The 18,383-nt window shown below is 51.7% G+C and overlaps 1 protein-coding gene and 2 pseudogenes across 1 annotated transcript; all 3 read left to right on the top strand.

The window, feature by feature from the left end:
* The first annotated feature begins 212 nt into the window (after nucleotides 1–212).
* Nucleotides 213–5,978, top strand: LOC137152289 (probable G-protein coupled receptor 33; annotated as a pseudogene).
* A 3,482-nt stretch (nucleotides 5,979–9,460) lies between these two features.
* LOC137152279 (probable G-protein coupled receptor 33) lies at nucleotides 9,461–11,193 on the top strand. The gene has a single exon (XM_067546819.1). The coding sequence runs from the start codon at nucleotides 9,461–9,463 to the stop codon at nucleotides 10,466–10,468; it is 1,008 nt and encodes a 335-aa protein (XP_067402920.1). The 3' UTR covers nucleotides 10,469–11,193.
* A 4,008-nt stretch (nucleotides 11,194–15,201) lies between these two features.
* On the top strand, nucleotides 15,202–17,954 carry LOC137152288 (probable G-protein coupled receptor 33; annotated as a pseudogene).
* The last annotated feature ends 429 nt before the right edge of the window (nucleotides 17,955–18,383 follow it).

The following is an 18,383-nucleotide window of genomic DNA, read 5'->3' as shown; positions in this document are numbered from 1 at the left end:
AGGCCCTACAGGCCAAACTTCCCGGAAAGAGAGCGGCGGAGTCAGGGCAGGAAAGGGAACTATAAACGGCAGGCCTAGCAGCTCAGGGAGGGGGAAGCTGCTGCTGGAGGAGGCAGATGTGTTTCCCAGAGGCTGTGGGCTAGGCCTGACCCAAACCCAGCGGCTGTTTGAAGCAACCGCCCCACTGACCGGAACCTCCAAAGCCTGCCTGGATGCCGGGCCTGAGTGACTGGAGAGGAACACTGAACCCTAGTAGCTGGGAGGAGCCACCTGAGACTACGGGGTGGGAAAAAACCCCTGAGGCCGGCTCTGACCTGGAAGAGCTGCCTGATGTCGGGGACCCCCTGGAACTGACTGAACCTGGTGGTCTGGAGGAACCCCGGGGACCCTGGGATCTGAAGGAGTTGCCCTCCGCTGATGAACCCGGGGAGTTTCCAGACCTGCCACTGGTCGACGGTGAGGGACTCGCAGGATGCCCACTCACCGACTGTCCCAGCGACCCAGAGGGAGACGAGCGGCTGCAGGTACCCGGGGATTGAGTGGGAGGAAGTAGCCCAGGGCAGCCAACTCGAGAGTGGCTGAGTCAGGGGCTAAACCCGTCAGTGTGTCGTGGCTAGATCCCCACTGACCCAGTGGCAGACTGCTTTGCCATCGATAGGGCTATGGGCTGGGACACAGTGGAGTCGGGTGGGCCTGTGGCCCCCTCCCCCCTTCCCTAAGCACCCCGGCAGTGCCTGACATCCTCTGAGTTTGCCTCGCAGAGGATATCGAGCTCTGCTACCCCTGCCTGCCTGCAAGGCCAGGTGTTCCAGACCATTTTGTCTGCCCTGCCCTGCCTGAGGACCAGGGGCACCAGACTGCTTGACCACCCCGCCTGTGGGAAGGCCAGGGCTACGGACCCCTTATCAGCCCTACCCTACGGGAGGGCCAAAGGGCTACGGACTGGAAAGGAAACCTGCTCCGCTGGGGTCTGGGGCTAAAGACTTGTACCTGGCACCGCTTATTCCCCTAGACCAAGGTGCTGTGGCCTTCCTTGGAGCCTGGGCCTGGAGAAGGGTCGTGATGCCCCGGCCAGACCATGCTACCAGCTTACACTGACCAACCTGATTGCCTTCTATGAAGAGGTGACTGGCTTTGTGGATGTGGGGAAAGTGGTGGACGTGATATACCTTGACTTTAGCAAAGCTTTTGATACAGTCTCCCACAGTATTCTTAACAGCCAGTTACAGAAGTATGGGTTGGATGAATGGATTATAAATGGATAGAGAGCTGGCTAGATCATAGGGCTCAATGGGTAGTGACCAATGGCTCCATGTCTAGCTGGCAGCCGGTCACAAGCGGAGTCCCCAGGGGTCGGTCCTGGGGCCAGTTTTGTTCAACATCTTCATTGATGATCTGGAGGATGGGGTGATGCACCCTCAGCAAGTTTGTGGATGACACTAAGCTGGGGGGAGTGGTAGATACCCTGGAAGGTAGGGATAGGATACAGCGTGATCTGGACAAATTGGAAGATTGGGCCAAAAGAAATCTGATGAGGTTCAACAAGGACAAGTGCAGAGTCCTGCTCTTAGGATGGAAAAATCTCATGCACAGCTACAGACTGGCGACTGACGGGCTAGCAGCAGAAAAGGTCTGGGAGTTACAGTGGCTAAAACGTTGGATGTGAGTCAGCAGTGTGCCCTGGTTGCCAAGAAGACTAGTAGCATATTGGGCTGCATTAGGAGGAGCATTGCCAGCAGATTGAGGGGAGTGATTATTCCCCTCTATTCAGCATTGGTGAGGCCACATTTGGAGTATTGTGTCCAGTTTTGGGCCCCCCACTACAAAAAGGATGTGGACAAGTTGGAGAGAGTCCAGCGGAGGACAACAAAAATGATGAGGGGGCTGGAGCACAAGACGTATGAGGAGAGGCTGAGGGAACTAGGCTTGTTTAGTCTGCAAAAGAGAAGAGTGAGGGGGGATTTGATAGCGGCCTTTAACTACCTGAAAAGGGGGTTCCAGGGAGGATGGAGCTAAGCTTCTTCTCAATGGTAGTAGATGACGACAGAACAAGGTCTTAAGTTGCAGTGGGGAAGGTCTAGGTTGGATATTAGGGAAATGTTTTTCACTAGGAGGGTGGTGAAGCACTGGAATGGGTTACCTAGGGAGGTGGTGGAATCTCCATCCTTAGAGATGTTTAAGTTGCGGTTTGACAAAGCCCTGGCTGGGATGATTTTGCTGCGGTTAGTCCTGCTTTAAGCAGGGGGTTGGACTAGTTAACTCCTGAGGTCCCTTCCATCCCTCATCTTCTATGACGCTATGATTCTATGAATGTGGTTTTCCTGCTCACACGGCCCTTTCGATTGGTTTGCTGTCCTTTCCTCTGCCCACCGCACTGCCCCAGCACATTCAGGGTTTAATTAGTCTCCTTCACTGTCCTAGCTTGTGCCATGTCTGGTACCATGCCACGCACAGTCCTTCACGCGAGAGTCCTGTGCTTCTCCAAATTCACGAGATCGCGCTGCCAGTTTTAAATCGGCCGCACTTCGGTCTATACTTTCCCCATCTATCTGACTTCCAGCGAAGAATTCCTGCCTATTGTTCATGAATTCTTCTCCATGGTTCTCTCCATCTGGCCAACCACAAATGTTCAAAAAACACAAGTCCAGCTCACCAAAAATCACGAGATCGGCTTTAAAATCAGGAGATTATGTAAAAATACTAGCTCTCGGGTTCTTGTTATTTGCCTTCTGCTTTTTGAGCCCCTATGGTGCGCTGACATCACATCCTGAAGCTTTCTTCACAGCCATGAGGGCTAGAAACTGACTTTTCTTTTAAGGCTGAAGTCACCCCAGATCCACTTGACTCCAGGATCTGGGGCTTTAAGGAAAACAACACTTATCATGAGACTTATGAGAAACTGATGTGAGTCAGCGGCACTGTTCTCTGCTGTGTTCTCTTCGAACGCTAATGTTGCCGGAGGATTTAGTTGGCTCAGGCTTGTTTGTTCTCCTCTTTTCTTACTTTTAGTTTTGTTCTGACACCCACCGTCCCCTCCAGCCTGCGTCTGTGTGGCCAGGCCACACTTCGTTATCACTGTGTTTTATTCACACTACGTTTCTATATTGGATTTAGACGAAGCCAGCCACAAATGGAAGCTATGGCTCAGACTCTGTCTTAGGAGAAAAGGCCACAGCAGAAAGTTTAACTCTTTAAGAACTAGGCTGGAAGGGACTCTTGGGTTTTCTTAGACTATAAGTTCAGAAGGGACCATTAGGATCATCTAGTCCAGGGATTCTCAAACTTTTTTTGCTGGGACCCCCTTTAAAATATTTTAGGCTGTAATGACCCCTCCAAAAGAGTGATGACCATCCTCCCACGCCATGCCACTCACTGGCATGTGCAGGGACTGACACTTTGTGACCCCTCCATAATAACCTCATGACCCCCTGAGGGGTCACAACCCCACTTTGAGAACCCCTGATCTAGTCTGACCATCTGCACAACGCAGGCCACAGAACCTCACCCACCCACTCCTGTAAGAAACCTCTAACCTATGACTGCGTTATTGAAGTCCTCAAATAATGATTTAAAGACTTCAAGGTACAGAGAATCCACGAGCAAGTGAGCCGTGCCCCATGCTGCAGAGGAAGGTGAAAACCCCCCAGGGCCTCTGCCAATCTGCGCTGGGGGAAAGTTCCTTCTGGACTCCAGATATGGCCATCAGCTAAACCCTGAGCATGTGGGCAGGACTCACCAGCCAGACACCCAGAAAGAATTCTCTGTAATAACTCAGAATCCCCCCATCTAGCATCCCATCACAGGCCATTGGGCATATTTACCGCTAGTAGTCAAAGATCAGTCAATTGCCAAAGTAGCCTGTCCCATCAGACCATCCCCTCCATAAACGTATCAAGCTCAGTCTTGAAACCAGCTAGGTTTTTTGACCCCACTGCTCTCCTTGGAAGGCTGTTCCAGAACTTCACTATACTGATGGTTAAAAACCATCTAATTTCACGTTTAAACTCCCTGATGACCAGTTTATATCCATTAGTTCTTGTGTCCACATTGGCGCTGAACTTAAATGATTCTTCTCCCTCCCTGATATTTATCCCTCTGATGTATTTATAGAGAGCAATCATATCTGCCCTCAGCCTTCTTTTGGTTAGGCTAAACAAGCCAAGATCTTTGAGTCTCCTCTCATAAAGCAGGTTTTCCATTCTTCTGATCATCCTAGTAGGCCTTCTCTGCACCTATTCCAGTTTGAATGAATCTTTTCTTAAACATGGGGTACCAGAACTGCACACAGTATTCCAGATGAGATCTCACCTGCACCTTGTAGAACGGCACTAACACCTCCCTATCTCTACTGGAAATACCTCGCCTGATGCATCCTAGGGCCATATTAGCTTTTTTCACGGCCACATCACATTGGTGGCTCATCGTCATCCTGTGATCAATCAATATGCCCAAGTCCTTCTCCTCCTCTGTCACTTCCAACTGATGCGTCCCCAGGTTATAGCAAGAGTTCTTGTTATTAGTCCCTAAATGCATGACCTTGCACTTACCCCTATTAAATTTCATCCTATTTCTATTACTCCAGTTTACAAGGTCATCCAGATCTTGTATGATATCCCAGTCTTTCTCTCTTAGCAATACCTCCCAATTTTGTGTCATCCACAAATTTTATTAGCAAACTCCCACTTTTTGTGCCAAGGTTAGTGATAGAAAGGTTAAATAAGATTGGTCCCAAGACCGATCCCTCAGGAACTCCACTAGTAACCTCCCACCAGCCTGACAGTTCACCTTTCAGTATGACCCATCATTGGGTTTTATCCCCAGCTCTGAGAGAGGAGTGGTGTCTAGGAACCAGGACACCTGGGTTCTATCCCTGGTTCTGGGAAGTGAGTGGGGTCTAATGAGTTGGAGCAGTGGGGGCTGGAAGTCAGGAAAAGAGAAGTGAGGGCTCCTATGTTATCTACATGTTGTGGGTGTGTCCCAAGGTGAAACGTTTCCTCCCCCGAGGTTCGTTACACAGTCCTCAGCCTCAGACCTGGAACCCAACTCTCTGGGGAAAACAGCCCCCCCCAGTGCATGGTAAGTGAGAACACATGCCCTGTCCCCCTGAGCCAGCCGGTCCCCCAGGTCAAAGACACGAAGCATTCTCTGCATACCTGTGGATTTTCTCCTGTAGACTATTTTCCTCTCCTCTGTTGCTTTCTCTCATCCCATTTTCATTAGCTGTCCTTCCCACCAGCAACTTCCCACCTGGTCTCCTTGTCTCTTCTCCTCACTCTGCTGATCCCTTTCTTTGCCATATACGTCCTCCTGGGTTTCCACTGGGTCTTTGGCACAGCCATGTGCAGACTCCTGAATGCCTGCATCGCCGTGGGCATGTTCTCCTCAGTCTTCCTTGTCACCCTCATCAGCCTAAACTGCTACATCCTAACTCACCATCCCATTTGATCCCAGCATCACAGTATCATGCCCTAAGCTGGGAAGCTGGTCATGGGCCTGTGGCTGGTCTGCTTCATGCTCAGCTCTCTCTACCTGGCTTTCTGGGAGACCTGCATGGTGCACAGAGGCAGAATCGTCTTCGTGGTTCGGTTCCTGCTGGGCTTCCTGCTGCCCTTCTGCAGCATTGCGGGACGCTACAGCCGGGAGAAGGGGGAGGAAGGAGAAGGAAGGAAGGAGAAGAAGCTGGCATGGGCTGAGAAATCCTTCAAAGTCATGCTGGCCATGGTGGTGTCCTTCTTCCTTGGTTGGCTGCCCTACCAGCTTTACCAGTCAGTGTCGGGGGCCCTCTTGGTCATTTACACCTTCACGTCCTGATTCAATGCCTGCTTCACCCCCATACTCTACTTCTTCGTGGGGGAGAAGTTCTGGCAGGTCTTCAGGATGTCTCTTCTCACTCTGGTCAAGGCGACTTTTGTTGACCATCTTGGTCTAGTACATGACACGGATCGGAAGTTGAGAACAGAAAACAGGAGGGGACCTGAAGGTGTCCAGACATAGGGGGAGTTGAAATCTTGGCCTCCTGTTTGTTTCTAGATTCCCAATGGTTCTTAAACCTAATGGGTTCCAGGTATCTCAATGTTTATAAACCATACCGTGTCCCTGGATTCTAGATTCCCTGCTGTCTCCAGTACCCCATGTGTTCTACATCTCTCCATTCTTTTCAAGCTCAGAGAGTCATTAATGTCACCAGATTGCTAGCGAGCTCCAGAATCTGCTTTTTTAACGTCCCTCACTGTGTTCTAGCATAATTGAGTCTCTTGGATTGTGTATCACTAGCTGTCTCTGGAATCTCATTTATTCTAGACTTCTCAGTGCGGTCAAACTCAGCGATAACGGGTTCTAGATATCTGACTGGTTCTAGGACATCACTTGGTTCTAGAGCATTTTAAAACCACTGTCTTACAAGCCTAGCATAGCTTCAGTTGCTTGCTTGGCTATCCTGACCCCCGTAGCATGACATCGTCCAGTTGGCAGAGACTGAATAACCTCCTAGAAGTCTCAGTTTCTGCACAGCACGGCACATAACAAGACAAAATACAGACACTGTATTGCTTGCAGCTGCACATCGATAACTGTGATGGGAACAACTAGTTATCCTTGAACGTCTGGGTTACACTGTTTTATTGCCAAGGGGCATACTTTTACACCGCCCCTCCTATCACCAGATGTTGTTTTGACGACCCCAATTATTATGGTGAGAATGGAATGTCGTTAAGGGTGGAAACCCAATGTAGGTAATTAGCATATATGATAATGAGAGAGATAATTAGGTGAAGGTTGTTTATGGAAGGGTATAAGAAGTGACCACTTAGAGGGGGGGGGGGGGCGCTCCATCAACACCTGACTCTGCTGGAGGTGCTGCCGGTTGGACCAGAAGATCCACTGACTCCCTGAGGGGGCCCCTGAAGAAAGCCGTTCCTGTATACAGCCTTCTGAGTGACTGCCTAGATCTCCAGGCTTAGTGAGTATGATATACTGTAGTTAATTTTAGGCTTTGTATCTAACTAGTTTATTTATAGAAAACCCTGCGCATTAAACCTTATTGATCTGCAAATCGGGCCTACCGTGTCTCACCGGTACCCACACGGATCACCAAGTGTCCAGAATGAACACATGGATTCCATAGATTTGTGTGGCTGCTCTGATGTAATTTACAAACACAGTATGACCCGATCGCTGGGATATTTACTGTGTGGATGCCCTGGCTTTGTTTAAGAGCGGCCGGTAAGGAAAACAAGCTGGTAGAAATGAGGAGCAGAGCCAGAGAAACCACCTGCCAGGGAACACTTCAGGGTGGTGAAGTGGCATTGTCCAAGTTACAATAAAAACTTTAAAAGATTCTCCCTGGCGGATTCTCTCTCACTGGCAACTCAGGGACATTTGGCGGGTTAGTTTATTCCTGGCCAGGATCTGAGGTTTTATTCTGCTAAGGCAGCCAGTGAGTTATTGTTTCCCTTTCTGGTTTGCATTGTCTGGGGCTAACAGAGCAGCCTGGGGCGCAGGGTGTGAAGAAGACTCAGAGATAAAGGGAGTGAATGAGCAGACAAAGGGTTGGGTGGAGGGCAGTCAGACACGCGGACCCTTTCCTGGGCAAATACTCACTTTTCTCCCTGGCCGAGTGTCTCTCCAGGCTGGCTCCGTGTCTCCATCAGCCCCATTATGCAGGGGAGTCGAGACAATGGGCAGAGGCCCCGCTGGTGGGTCTGAAGGGCCCTGCTGGAAGCTGCAGAAACGTGCGAGTATCAGGGTTAAGCCATGGGACTCCATCCTCTGGCATTTGTGGAGTTAACTTGGAGGACTCCCTGCTACAGGGCAAGGGTGAGGTTAACCCACAGGGCAGCCCGACACAGGGGATCAGTGGGGTTAGCCTGTGGGACTCCATCCAGTGGGATGTAGCTTTGTGAGGTCTATGACAGAGGGTCAGTTTCTTCACCATGTTTTTATTCAGTGAAATGAGATGTTCCCTGTTTATCATCCTCAAACGCCCTCCATGCCAGAGATGGGGTTAGAACCCAGGAGTGCTGACTCAGCCTTTGCTGTGAGCTAAGGGGGCAGTGATTATATCCGGGTTGTGGCAGAGCCCCCTTCACAAACAGACTTGTGCAAAATACAGGCCTTTCCTCTTCCCAGCGGCAGATCTCAATAAGTGAGCTCCTGGCCAAGGATCCAATGGGTTAGAGTGGGGGTCTGGTGGCCAGGACACCTGGGTTGTAGCCCAGCCTTGGCAGAGGAGTTTTAAATCAATGGCTGTTTCTTAGATGATCATTCGGACACTGTCTTAGGAGAGAAACCATTTCCGTTTTATGGTTTGCACCTTCTCGATCAGGATGGGGTGGAGCACGTAGAAGACGCAAGGCTAAGGGGAGTGAACTAAACAGTGCAGGGCTCGGGGGGGATGGACAGACACACGGAGGATTGCAGGGCAAACACACACCATCCGAGTCTCTCTCTGTGCTGAGTCCACGTTTCCACCACCCCCTGCCCAGGTGAGTTGAGACAACGAGCAGAAGCCCCATCCTTGGGCGCAAAGAGGAATTTCCTTGCTAATCCCACTGAGAAGGTGCAGAAATGTGCTATTGTCAGAGCAGATCATTGGGACACTCTGCCCCTGGGGGTACCTTGGGCACTCCATAGACAGAGGTAGTGGGTGAGGTCTGGGACGTGTGACTTTTTCTCCCTTGCTTCAGATGAGGTGTCCCGCATTTACGAAGCTCTAAACTGCAGGGCTCCACTTCCCTCACACAGCCCTGGAGTTCTAATCCCCAGCTCCCCACCCCACCCCACTGCCAGAGCCAAGGCTGGAACCCAGGATTCCTGGTTCGCAGCCTGCCTGTCTCTAATCATGAGGCCATTCTGCAGCACACAGAGGGCTCCATGCTAACAAGGCTATGGGGGGCGCAGTTCCAGGCAGAGGTAATAACCTGGAGGTCCCTGGTGCAGAGCTGGCAGCACGGCTGTGGGGCAGAGAAGCGGCTCGGTGAATTGAGGCTTCCTGTGTTATAGTGCAGGGTTCTTCTCATTATCTCACAAGTCAGGGTGCGGCAGCAGTTCCTGTGAGAGGCAGATGAACTCAATTGATGGGGTGGGGGAAGGACGGCTTTTTCCACCTTGTAGCAGTGAGTTCCACCAGCACCAGCTCCTCCGTGGTAGGAATCAACAGCACCAATCCCGAGCTCCCCGAGCCAGCCAGTCCCTGCCCTGGAGATAGATCAGAGCCGGCGCCTCCTAGTGGGGAAAGACGCTGTGTCCTATTCTCTACCACTTTGAGTTCCACCGGCCTTGACCCAGTTGCTGAGAGCACTCAGTCTGGATATTCTGGAGGACCAGAGTGTGCCCAGAGAGGTCCTCTCCGACGGTGCCTTCCTAACCCCCCTGTTATTTCTCCCTTTCTCCTCTTCCACTCTCCATCTTCCTCTTCTCTGCTTTTCCTTCTAATCCCTCTTCCTTCTCTCCCCAGGGCACCATGGACCAAGACATCACGACCTTCCCACGAACCACGGACGTGAATTCCAGCCAGATACGAGCAGCTGTTAAGGCCACTCACCTGGCCTCTGCCGTGTTGCTCTTCGCCACCTTCCTGGTGGGTGTGGTGGGGAACGGGCTGTACCTGTGGGTGCTGGGGCTGAAGATGAGAAGGACGGTGACCACCCTCTGGTTCCTCCACCTGGTCTCCTGCTACTTCCTCTTCACCCTGATGATCCCCTTCTTTGCTGTGTACGTCCTCCTGGGTTTCCACTGGGCCTTTGGCACAGCCATGTGCAAACTCCTGAACACCTGCATCTCCATGGGCATGTTCTCCTCTGTCTTCCTTCTCACCCTCATCAGCCTAGACCGCTACATCCTCATTCACCATCCCATCTGGTCCCGGTGTCACCGCACCTTGCCAAGGGTCAGGAAGCTGGTTGTGGGTGTGTGGCTGGTCTCCTTTGCTCTCAGCGCTCCCTACCTGGCTTTCCGGGAGACCCGCGTGGTGGATGGGGGCAGAATCGTCTGCATCAACAATTATGATGTCTCCAGTGACTGGACTGTGGCTGAGAGGCAGGCCCTGGGAAGACGTGTCCACCTGGCCATCTTCGTGGTTCGGTTCCTGCTGGGCTTCCTGCTGCCTTTCTGCACCATCGTGGGATGCTACAGTCGGGTGGGACTGAAGATGAAAGAGAAGAAGCTGGCATGGGCTAGGAAGCCCTTCAAAGTCATGCTGGCCACCGTGGTTTCCTTCTTCCTCAGCTGGCTGCCCTACCACCTTTACCAGGGTGTGAAGCTCTACGGGAAGGAGATGCCAGAGTCGGTGTCGGGGACCCTCTTGATCATTTATACCTTCATGTCCTGCTTCAATGCCTGCTTCACCCCCATACTCTACCTCTTCGTGGGGGAGAAGTTCTGGCAGGTCTTCAGGATGTCTCTTCTCACTCTGGTCAAGGCAGCTTTTGTTGACGATCTTGGAAGCAGTGCCCCCGGGTCTAGTGAGTGACACGGATTGGAAGTTGAGAACAGAAAACAGGAGATGACCTGAAGATGTCCAGACATACGGGGAGTTGAGAACATGGCATCCCATTTGTTCCTAGAGCCCTGATGGATCTGAAGCCTAAAGTGTTATAAGTATCTCAATGTTTATAAATCCACCAGAGTCCCTGGATTCTAGATTTCCTGCTCTCTCCAGAATCCCACGTGTTCTAGGTCTCTCCATTTTTTCAAACACAAGGGGTCTTTTATGGCACTAGATTGCTAGCCAGCTCTGGAATCCTGTTTGTTTTAGGCCCCTCACTGTGTTCTAAACTATTGAGTCTCTTTTATTGTGTAACACTAGCTAGCTCTGGAATCTCATTTATTCTAAGCCTCTCAGTGCTTTCCAATTCAGCGACCACGAGATCTAGATTCCAAACTGGTTCTAAAACATCACTGGATTCTAGAATGTTTTCAAACCAGATATGATAGGGCAGGTTCCAGATTCTTTGCTAAGAAGTCTTTTGGAGTCATAGATATCCAAATGGTTTAAAATCCATTAGTTGTAGTGTATTATAGAAGAATCTGTATTAAAATAGCAATATCTAGCTCTTCTCTAGTGCTTTTCATCAGTAGATCAGAGAAAAATGTACCTAGGAGATCAGTAGCAGTCTCCTGATATTTACAAATGGGGAAACTGAGGCACAGAGTGGGGGACTTGACTTGTCACTTGTCTTGGCCAAGGTCACCCAGCAAGCCATTGGCAGACCTGCCTTGGGAACAAACCCAGATCGTCTGCATTACAGCCCAGGTCTCTATCCATTGCATCTCCTTAGACTGTGAGCTCTCTGGGATGGGAACCGTCTTTTCATTCTGTGTTTGTACAGTGCCTAGCACAGTGGGGTCCTTGGCAAGGACTGGGGCTTCCAGCGCTACTGAAATAAAAAATAATCATTCCCGGGCGTTCTTTGAACTCCCTGGATTCCCGAGGTTTGTGTGGCTGCTCTGACATAATTTACAAACACAGAGTGACCCGATCGCTGGGATATTTACTGTGTGGATGCTCTGGCTTAGTTTAATAGTGGCCGGTAAGGAAAAGAAGCCAGCGGAGTGAAGAGCGGTGCCAGAGAAACGGCCTGCTGGGAAACACGTTAGGGTGGTGAAGAGGTAATGTCCGAGCTAGTGACTATGAAGATCCTGCCTGCCAGCTCCAGCCAAGGTACAAAACTTTGGCTAAGGCTAGGAGCCAGCAGATCAAAAGGACGATAAAGACTTTAAAAATCCTTCCCGGTGGATTCTCCATCACTGGCAATTTTTAGAGCAAGACTGCATGGTTTCTAAGAGATCTGACTGCTCTAGTTCAACCAGCAACTAATTCAGGGATGTTCGGCAAGAGGTAAGCTTAGGGGACCACCATGCTTCTGGCCTTGGAATGTCAGAATCTGTCCAGAGGTCAGGCAGGTATTGGTGGGGGGCTGTATCAGTTGTCACCTAGGACCCACTGGGGGGTCTGAGGAAGCCAGGCTGGGTTAGGCCACCAGCCCAAGGTGGAGGATGAGAGGTAAGTTAGACGTAGCCCCTCTGTTTTAAAAATCTTCTTCCACTCCTACTGATCAGACGTAACAAAACCAGCATTCGTGACAGATGCTACCTCTCACTAATTCAAAATTCAGTCAGATCTCATGGATTCTAGGCTTCCTGGCTGGTTCATAACCTCTTGGGTCCCTAGTTTGTGAGTGTTTTAAATGTGACCTGATCTGATGTGGTCTAGATTTAGAAGCAAGATGCTGTGATAACAGGGACGAAAACACAAACATCTCCATGTTTAGATCAAAACAACAGGGGCTGTGTCTCTAAGCCTGCAAGTGTCAGCTCAGCTCAGCGTGCGTGTTACTCACCCTCCATTTCCGGTGGAGGCTTCACTTCCTAGAGGTGTGAACTGCTACTAAGCACAGGTGCGAACAGCTTGCGTAGCAGAATCAGATTCACAATGCGGCCTCCGTGATCAATATTTCCCGAAGTTTGAAGTCTGCTTTTTCCCCTCGCTGTGCACCATGAATGATACAACCCTCAGAAAATGTTCAATCGGTTCCTGCAGGGGTGGGGGGCTGTATCAGTGGAACCCCTGGTCAAAGTGACCCCACATTTGCATCACAATCCCACTCCAGCCTCCGTTGCAGATTGCTGGTTTTCAAGGGAGGTGCCCTAGTCATGGGGGTGAAGTGGGGCTGTCAGTGCAATTTGTGAATATTAACAGCCTCTCATATTCAGAGGGCAGCATCTCATGAACTCCGCAATCAAACGATCACCCATTTCTCCAGCAGAAGCTCTCCGGCAGTGTGACACTTTCCAAGCCAATCTGAGTCTCGCGTCCGGTTCTCAGACCAGTATGAAAAAACTAAGCACGGCTCCTTTTTGTGCAGCTTTAACTGCAGGTCCCCAGGATCACAAGCCCCCGAACATGCCCCACTCACTCTGTCCCTGGCTTTGCTGAGACTCGGCCAATTTCTAGCCCAGCCGGGTGTCGGTGTGGATTTCCGAGCATTTTGAAGCGTTGGTCCGGAAAGGAAAAGGATTGTCTGCAGGCCTGGCTGCAGGAGGGCACTTAGCAAATCCGCTACGGGCAGGACTCAGGCTCCCAGGCCTGGTGCAGTTCTCAGCTCCACGTCTGCAGCACCTGGTTGTGAGCCATCCCCTGAATCCGCCTTTGCTTTCTGCATGCTCATGTCCATCCCAGGGTATCAGCCCGGACGCTCACGTGTCTGTGTCTCGGGGGCGTGGACCTCTTTGGAGAGCCATGTTGGAGCTCTGGTACCTTTGGAAACGTGGCTCCTATCGAGGGTCAGTGAGTGACGCTGATATTTACCCAGGGGGTGCAGATGGACCCCACATTTCTGTGTATCCCGGGCTCTCCGGGTCTAAGGCCTGGTCTATGCTACAACACTAGGTCCACGTAGGGCAGCTTCCGTTGACCTAATGACTTCAGTGTTGCCATGACAGCCGTGCTCCCGCCCATGTAAGTGCCCTACTACAGGACATCGTCTCTCCACCTCCACGGGGGGCATAGGGCTTATGCCGGTGCAGTTCGGGGACGCAGCGCCTGTGTAGACAAGGTGGGTTACTCAGGTCGGCTTTTGTCTCTCATTCTTGTCAATTTCATGCCTCCATGCTATAGCTGTGAAGCTGGGTGAGTGGGGGGGATCCAGCTAGGGCCCAACTGCTCCTGGGTTGCCCTCTCGCCCCTGGCTGCTGGCTTCCCATCCAGAGCTGGGCTGACCCTGGACTCTCAGCTCCCTGTTCCCCGATGGGAGCATGGCTGTCCCACCCCTGCCCGGCACTCTCAGCTCCCCACTGGGCAGCCGTCATGCTCCTTGCAGGCTGGGAGTGGGGAACTGAGAGCCCAGGAGGCAGCCTGGCTCCCAGCAGGGAGTGGAAAGCCTGGAGCCCCAGGGCAGCGCCCGGGCCCCTGATGAGGAAGGCGGCGCTGAGAGCCCAGGCACAGTAATTACTGCGCTGGCTGTAAGTCGTACTGGACCCTGGCTGGGTCGTGCTGCAGCCTCAGGCTAGTTTACGCCTGGCCAGGCTGTGAGGTTTCATTCTGCTCAGGCAGACGGCGAGTTGTTGTTTCCATTTGTGGTTTCTGTTGTCCGGGGCCAACAGAGCAGCCTGGGGGCAGTGTGTGAAGAAGATTCAGAAATAAATGGTTTGAAGTGAACACACAGCCTGGGGGGTGGATACACGGACACTTTGCTGGGCAAACATTCGCTTTTCTCCCTGGCCGAGTCTCTCTCCACGTTGGCTCCACGTTTCCATCAGCCCCGCTATGCAGGGGAGTCGAGATGATGGACAGAGGTCCCCGCGGTGTCTGAAGGGCAATTTCCATTCTAAGCCCCGCTGGAGGATGCAGAAATTTGCTAGTGACAGTATTAACCAGTGGGACTCCCTGCCTCTGGTATTTGTTGAGTTAACTGGTATGACTCTGCCATGGGGGAATAGTAAGGTTAACCCATGGAGCAGCCTGACGCAGTGTATGAGTGGGGTTAACCTGTGGGACTCAATGCAGAGGGATGTAATTATGTGGGGTCTATGACAGAGGCTGAATTTCTTCACCTTGTTTCAAGTCAATGAGATAAGACGTTTCCTATTTATCATGCTCAAACTCACTCCTCTCCCAGAGCTGGAATAGAACCCAGGAGTCCTGGCTCCCCTCCCCTCCTGCTCTAACCACTAGAGAACCCACTCCTGGGCTAGGAGTTGCATCATTTGTGACACAGCCTTTATTGTGAGTTAATGGGGCCGAGGTTATCTCCAGGTCATGGTACAGCCTCCTTCACAAAAGGACGTGTGCAAATTACAGCCCCTCCTCGTCACGGGGGCACGTCGCAATAGATGAGCTCCTGGCCAAGCATCCAGTGTAGTAGAGCAGGGGGACTAGGAGCCAGGACTCCTGGGTCCTAACCCGGCTCTGGGAGGGACGGGGGAGCTGGTGTTTAGAACAGGAGCAGGCTGGGAGCCAGGACTCCTGGGCTCTAGCCCCATCTCTGGGAGGGGAGTGGGGGCTAGTTTTAAAGCCATGGCTGCTCCTTAGCTTGGTTCTCCCCTAAGACAGTGTCCAAATGATAATCTCCATTTATGGTTTGAGGCTTCTCGATCTGAAAGAGCAGGACGGGGTGGGGTGGAGCGTGTAGAAAACCCAGAGTTAAGGGGAGTGAACTAAACACACAGGGCAGGGCATGGGTGTGTGGAGGGACAGACAAACGGATGCTTTGCTGGGCAAACACACACCATCCACCTCTCTCTGCACTGGGCCTGTGTTTACACCAGCTGCTGCCCAGGTGAGTCGAGACGATGGGCAGAAGCCCAGGCGTTGGGTCTGAAGGGGAATTTCCTTCCTAAGCCCACCTAGAATCCACAGAAATTTGCTATTGTCAAGGCAAAGCAGTGGGAGTCCCTGCCCCTGGGTATTAGTGGGGTTAACCTGTGAGACTCCCTGCCCCTGGGTATCAGTGGGGTTAACATGGGGCACTCATAGACAGAGGTAGTGGGTGAGGTCTGGGACATGTGAATTTTTCTTCTTTGTTTCCCATTACTCAGATGAGGTGTTCCCCATTTACAGAGCTCTAAGCTGCAGGACCCCACTCCCCTCCCACACCTCTGGAGTTATGACCCCCAGATCCTCACCGTGCCCAACCACACCCCACTCTAAGAGCCAGGGATGGAACCCAGGTATCCTGGCTGCCATTCACCTGTCTCTAACCATTAGGCCATTCTGCAGCACACAGAGTTCTCCATGCTAACAAGGCCGTGGGGGGCACAGTCCCAGGCACAGGCAATAGCCTGAAGGTCCCCCTTGCAGGGCTGGCAGCACGGCTGTTGGGCAGAGAAGCAGCTCGGTGGATTGAGACTTCCTGTGTTATGATGAAAAAGTCCCTGCATGGTCTCTCAAGTCAGGGTGTGGCAGGAATTCCTGTGACGGCAGATGAACAGAAGAGATGGGGTTGGGGAGGGATGGCTTTTTCCACCTTGTAGCAGTGAGTTCCACCGGCACCAGCTTCTGCCAGCTAGGAATCAAGAGCACCATTCCCCAGCCAATCCCAGGTCCTGAAACCAGACCGGAGCCGGCGCCTCTGTTACCAGATTTGCCCATCACCTTGGGGTGCGCTCATTTATAAGGGTGACATTCCTGGCGGGGGTGGGATTCTGCAATTCTATCACTGTATTGCTTGTGTCACTTGTGTCCATGCAGCTTCTCCCTTCTGCAAGTCTCCTCCCTTTGGAGGACCTAGATTTCCCAGGGCTGGGTTCCTCTAGCCCCAGAATGAGTTGAACACACAAATACACACACACACACACACACACACAGATTAACAGATCCCCATGTTCACACTGCAATTCTTCTGGTAGTAACCCCCTTGATTTTTGGATTTTGGATTTTTTGGAGTTACAAGGATCTTTGGCTTCGGTAAGAGGGGCGTTGCTGCAGAGTAAAATAGGGAAGCTGAGAAAATGAAGAGGAAAGGAAGATCGGAGAGAGTCTGGTAACCAGCTTGATTATAGACCACTTCTGGTTCAAGCAGAGGCTAGGTGGGGGTGGAGGGAGTCCTTCATGAGTCAGGCAGGCTGGGTACTGCACTCTAGTTCCCCAAGAACACAGAGCTGACAGGTAACAACTCCTAGCAGGGAAAGGCCCCTTGTCCCATTTCCTTCCCCCGCCCCCCCAAGACAACCAGCCCTCCACATCACAGCCACGTGGTACTCTCAGCATAGCTGTGCATTTGATCTACTAGACTGTCCGCTTCCCCACTCCTCCCATGTTTATTATCCCACTTGCCCTCCCCCACTGCCCAGTGCTCTTACTTGTAGCCATGAGTTCACCAGCCATGGCCCAGTTGCTGAGAACACCCCACCTGGATATTCTGGAGAACTAGAGGGTGCCCAGAGAGGTCCTCTCTGACGGTGCATTCCTAACCTCCTCTGTTATTTCTCCCTTTGTCCTCATCTACTCTCCTTTTTTCCCTCCTTTGTCATCCCTTCCAACCTCTCTTCCATTTTCTCCTCAGGGCACCATGCACCCAGGCAACACTACCCTTCCACTGTAACTTGGACAAACTCCAGCCAGGCCCCAACATCCATGAAGACCTCACACCTGGCCGTGGCCCTGCTGCTTTTCTCCACCTTCCTATTGGGTGTGGTGGGGAACGGGCTGTATCTGTGGGTGCTGGGGCTGAAGATGAGAAGGACGATGACCACCCTCTGGTTCCTCCATCTGGTCTCCTGTTCACTCTTCTTCACCCTGCTGATCCCCTTCTATGCCGTCTACGTCCTCCTGGGTTTCCAGTGGGTCTTCGGCATGGCTCATGTAAGCTTCTTTGCACTTGCATCATCCTGGGCATGTTCTCCTCTGCCTTCCTCCTCTCCCTCATCAGCCTGGACCACTACATCCTCACCTGCCACCCCATCTGGTCCCAGCCTCACCGCACCATGTCCTGGGCCAGGAAGCTGATTGTGGGTGAATGGCTGACTTGCTTTATCCTCAGCACTCCCTACCTGGTTTTCCAGGAGACCTGGGAGGCAGAGGATGGCAGGGTCATTTGCACCTATTATTATTTCCATTCTAGTGACCAGGATAGAGCTGAGACGAAGGCCTGAGGGAAACACACACACCTTGTGCTGTTCTTGGGCTTTCTGCTGCCCTTCTGCATCACTGAAGGAAGCTACAGCCGTATGGGGCTGGAGATGAAGGAGAGAGGGCTGGCCTGGAGGAAGAAGCCCTTCAAAGTCATGGTGCCTGCGGTGGTGTCATCCTTCCCAGGCTGGCTGCCCTACCACCTCTACTACGACCTGATGCTCTTTAAAGAAGAGCCCAAGTCATTGACAGGTGTCTTCCAGTCATTTGCAGCATCAAGTTCTGCTTCAACGTCTGCTTCACTCCAGTTCTCTACCCGTTTGTGGAGGAGACATTACATCAGGTGCTTAGGACATCCCTGTTTGCTCTGGTCAAAGCGGCTTTTTAGGAGGATCCCAATAGTGAAGGGCCTGGACCTGAGTCTAGTGGGAGAAACAGGTGAGAAGCAGACCATATAGAAGTAAAGAAAATCTTGGAGTCCTGTGGGTTCTAGAGACCTGGCTATTTTACAGTGGCTGGGTTCTAGGTATCTCAATATTTTCTATGTCTCTTGGTGTGATAAAATCCCCCTAGGGTCCAGAGGATTCTAGATTCCTGTTTGGTTCTAGAATGAAACAGCTGCCAGGAGTGTAAATGGTTTTAAATGCTACGTGATCCCATGAATTCTATATTAGGTGACTCTAGAACTACATTTTTAAATGTCAGAACTCTTCTGAAAGCACAAAATTCCATGCGTTCTACATCATTCGCTGTTTGTACATCTTCATGGATTCCAACTTTCTTACCGTGTCTATGCCTAGTAGGGTCCCTTGGGAGC

This window comes from Emydura macquarii, unplaced genomic scaffold (genome assembly GCF_026122565.2).
Source record: "Emydura macquarii macquarii isolate MOO-44397 ecotype Brisbane River unplaced genomic scaffold, CSIRO-AGI_Emac_v2 contig_1152, whole genome shotgun sequence".
Classification (NCBI taxonomy): domain Eukaryota; kingdom Metazoa; phylum Chordata; order Testudines; family Chelidae; genus Emydura; species Emydura macquarii.
The sequence above is the reverse complement of the archived record's forward strand: the minus strand, read 5'-3'. Positions and strand labels throughout refer to the sequence as shown.